Raw genomic sequence first — 4,340 nt, 5'->3', positions numbered from 1 at the left:
TAGAGATATTAGATGTTGAATTACAAATGTAGAAAATCCAATTAGAAAATTCTCGTTTAAGGGAGACTCTTTTCTTCTTCCTTATGGTTCAACTCGCGTTGTAGGGAGTAGGCTCCATTCCCTCTTCCTCTCTCTCTCTTGGTTCTGATTGGGGTTTTGTTCCTATTTGGGATTTGAAATTAGCGTTTTATTTGTTCTTTGATTTTGTGGTTTCTTTTGTACGTTTTGATTTGCATTTTAGGAGTTTGTTTCTTGATTTCTTTCCTGTTGATTGGTGACGCGATTTTGGGGTTAAGGTTCGAATGGGTATTTTGAGTTTTTCTGGATTTTAGTTCATTAATGCAAATTTGATTTTTGCACGAAAGAGAAGACCTTGATAGTTGTCGTGGTTTGGGGATTTTTGTGATTGTCTTCTGTTTTTGGAATTTGGGTTTAGGGTTCTATTTGTGTTCTCCTGGACACTGTTTATCTATCTGTTTCATACATATACAAGTATTTTTGGGTTAATCCTGTGACTAAATTGAGACTTCAGTTACTGGGTGTTTACTCCTGATATCCTTTTTTTTTCAAAAGTTGTTCAATATTTGTTCTCTTTAACTTGCTTAAAAGTTACATTGTGTACTTTTAATATGTGGCAAATATATTAAATTTTCTCTTTAACTTATAACTTAATTTAGATCTTATTTAAAAATTCATAAAATATATTTTTCAAATATTTGCGGATTGAAAACGGGTATCCAATCGGTACCCGCGGGTTGAAAAGATCCACAATTTTTTTATGCAAATATCTAGCGAGTAACAGGTCGAGTTGCGAGTACAATTTCTTACATGCAGATCAGGTTATAGGTAGACATTATTTGTATCTGACATATCATCCCTAATGACGTCTCGTTCATGTCTAATTTCGTATTCTTAGTTTGATTTTCTTTGTTTATATCAAATAAGGAATGAAAATTAGAATTCTTTCCTAAGATCATTACAGTTTTGTTGTTACGACAAACTTGATCTCATAAAGAAAAGCATCAGACACACTGCACCACTGCCAACACTCTCAGATAAAATAATAAGTGGATTGGAATTCTTGCAAGAACCTAAGACACATCATACTTGTAGTAAAAAAGAGAAGAGACACTTAAAGTAGACGGAATATCCACAACAAATAAAATAAAATAAGAGAAAGACAGTAGATATAAGAATAAGTATGTTAATATATAACAAAAATTCGTGGAATAAATGAAAAAATATAACTATTAATCTTTGAAAAGTGAATAAAAGAATATATTACAAAGAAGTAGAAATAATAATTGAGGACACAAAATATATAAGTTATAAATGTTATAAATAAATCATTTTTTAGAATATTATTAACTTTATATCTCCTGTAGATATATTTTGTTAGGTGACAGTGAATTAGGACTAATTATTCATATTATAGACATATATTAAGAAACATTTAAAAAGTAATTAATGTCGTGACTATATTATTTAATAAAAGAAAACTTCAAAAAAGAAAGATTTCTTAACGGTGGATTGAATGAGTGAAATGGTGACCGAATACCCAGTTTCCTTATTCAGAAAACATATACTAAAGTTTGTTTTATTTTTGTTTAAATTGAAAACCTTAAATACGTATAAAGATTGGTTGCACACTAAGATAATGACATTAATAACTTAATTTCTTGTCCCATTTGTAGCACCACAGAAGCTTCAGTGTCACTTTGTCACTCAGTTCCTGCTCCAGTTCTGCTGTTGATCCTCACTTTGAATCCTCCAGCCATATGAGCTGTTAAAAGAGGAACAAAACGCGGGTGCTCATCAGAGACCGGCGAAATAACAAAACGATTAAGGATAGAAGCCACCACATACTCCATCTGAATAAAAGCCATTTCCCTCCCAAGACAAACTCTTGGACCAGCCTGAAAAACCGGAAACTTATAAGGATTCACACACTTCAGAACCCCATTATCAACATTCTCTTCATCAAACCAACGTTTTGGTTTAAACTCATAGCAATCCTTCCCCCACAGAGCCTCCATTCTCCCCATCCCGTATGGAAAATAAGTCACCCTGTCCCCTTTCCCCACGTGGGTCCCATCAGGCAACACATCGGCACCACTCGCATGCTTCGAGTCCCACGCCACCGGCGGATACAGCCTCATCGACTCACACAAACACGCCTTCAACAACTTCATCTCTTTCAAACACTCATAATCCAAACCCTCACATCGGTTATTTCCACAGTAAACCTCTTTCACTAGTAACGCTTCTTCCTCTCGATGCTTCGACAACAACCATAACAGCCACGTCATCGCCGCCGACGTGGTGTCTCTCCCCGCCATTATCATGCTTATAACCATATCCCTCACCACCGTCTCCTCTTGCCCTGCCTCCAACAATCGTGCCAGCAAATCGGTGCCAACGTTTTTTTCATTATATGTCATTTCATCTTTCTTTCCTTTTATGATCTTCATAACCGACTCATGCACCAGCTTCACGGCTTCTTTCAGAGCCTTCTCTGACCCCATGTTCAGCATTCTCTTCATCTTCCAAAGCAGAAACACTGGCGATGCGCCGCGTGCTGCGCTCACTTCCGAGGCGGTGTCGAAAGCTGTGAGAAGAGACGGCAGCGGCTTTTTCAGGTCCAGGCAGCACGGGTCGTAGCCTAGCGACACCTTGCACACCGTGTCGAACGTAAGTCTTCGCAGCACGTCCTGCAGGTCGATCACGTCTTTCTCACGTGATGCCTGTTCAAGTAGTGGAATAAGCCTGTGTTGGACCTCTTCCTGGAGAGTTTTCACGATGAAGTCCTTAAGGGAGCGCGTACTGAACTCGTGGCTCGCTAGCTTGCGCTGCACTTGCCAGAGCTCGCCATCGACGTTGAAAATCCCGCACCCGAGAAGGTCTCCAAGGATTTCGGTGAAGGGTTTGCCTTTGGGGAAGTTGCCGAAGTTGGTCTTCAGAATGTACTCTACGTTGCGGGGGTTCGCCGTCACCACCGTGCGACGCGCGCCGAGCCGGTGAACAACGATGGTGTGGGTCGGGGATTGTGCTATGTGTTCGGTGTACCAGTCGAGGAGACGGTGGCGGTTCTGGTAGAAAGAAACGAGGCATCCAATGATAGGGTGTGAAGGAGGTGTATGGTTACGGTGATAACCATATTGTTTTCCGTTGAAGAAAGTAAGGAGAAACACGAAGAACAGTAGAAGAGTGAGGAGAAAAATGAACATGGCTGTGGCTGTGAATGTTTGTTACACAAACTGTACTGTGATGATGATTTTCAGGCTGGAATGCAATGTTAATCCTTGGAGCTATATATATAGTGTCATCACGATCCCCTAATGTTGTATAAATTGACTTCTAGAAATAAGGTTTTCTTATAGAAAAATATTGAAGAACACTAAAAATGTACATTGAGAACTTAGAGAAAAAAAAACAAGGAAAATAATAAATTTATAAATTATGAAATGTGATAAGAAAAGAAAAAAAAATGAAGTGTGCAAAGAAATGTAGGTAAAATAAAAATATATGTATATCATTGATTTTTATAATCACAATACATAGTGTTATATGCAACTAGGTCGGTGAGCTTCTGTTTTGAACTTCAGGTGATCGCAACATGTAGTGTAGTGTCCTTAGTGTTACCGAAGGCACAAAAGAAATGCGCCGCAAATTAGTAAATGGTTACAAGAGGTTGCGCACGTGGTTCATATGTCAAAAGAATGATGATAACATACATTTCAATTTGTTGATTATATCAATTCAATACTAATTATATAATAATTTTATTTTAAAACTAAAATAATTTAGGAAAAAATGCCAATAAAAATAAAAATATTAAATTTTAATAGGTGTAGAAAACGTAACACTCAGCACACATAAGAATGCAACACTTGTTTCACCATATTAACTACAAGTTTATTCCATTGTAAAATTTTATATCAAGGTTTAAATCTTTGGATGGTCCTCATATTTGGTGAGGAATCTCAAGTATGTCATTTTTTTTGAAATGGTTTCAATTGGATCTTAAATTTTGTAAATTAGTAACAATTAAGTTTTTTTCGTAAAGTGGTAAGGAACAATGTCAAGACAAGCTGACGTGGATGATTTTATTATATGGAAATGAAATTTAAATTATAACGTGAAATTTGATAAAGTAAAAGAAAAGAAAAGAAAAAAAGAAAAAAAGAAAAAAAAAGCAAAAGGAAAGAGGAACACAAGTTTTTTCTTTCTCTCTATTCGTCGTACCGCTATGTCATCATCCTGCCATGTCATCATCTTCAATTTCACAGAAGCTACCACCGACCATCCAATCCTAAACAGAACCACCATGAGGCCACTGG

The 4,340-nt window shown here is 36.9% G+C and overlaps 1 protein-coding gene across 1 annotated transcript; it reads right to left on the bottom strand.

Annotated features, from left to right (window-relative positions):
• Positions 1-1,721: 1,721 nt before the first annotated feature.
• Positions 1,722-3,227, bottom strand: LOC124827085 (cytochrome P450 94B3-like). The gene has a single exon (XM_047300070.2). The coding sequence runs from the start codon at positions 3,225-3,227 to the stop codon at positions 1,722-1,724; it is 1,506 nt and encodes a 501-aa protein (XP_047156026.1).
• Between the last annotated feature and the right edge of the window lie 1,113 nt (positions 3,228-4,340).

Source organism: Vigna umbellata, chromosome 11 (genome assembly GCF_029865625.1).
Source record: "Vigna umbellata cultivar VRB3 chromosome 11, Vumbellata_1.0, whole genome shotgun sequence".
Lineage (NCBI taxonomy): Eukaryota > Viridiplantae > Streptophyta > Magnoliopsida > Fabales > Fabaceae > Vigna > Vigna umbellata.
Note: the sequence above shows the minus strand (reverse complement) of the source record. Positions and strands in the feature narration are given on the sequence as shown.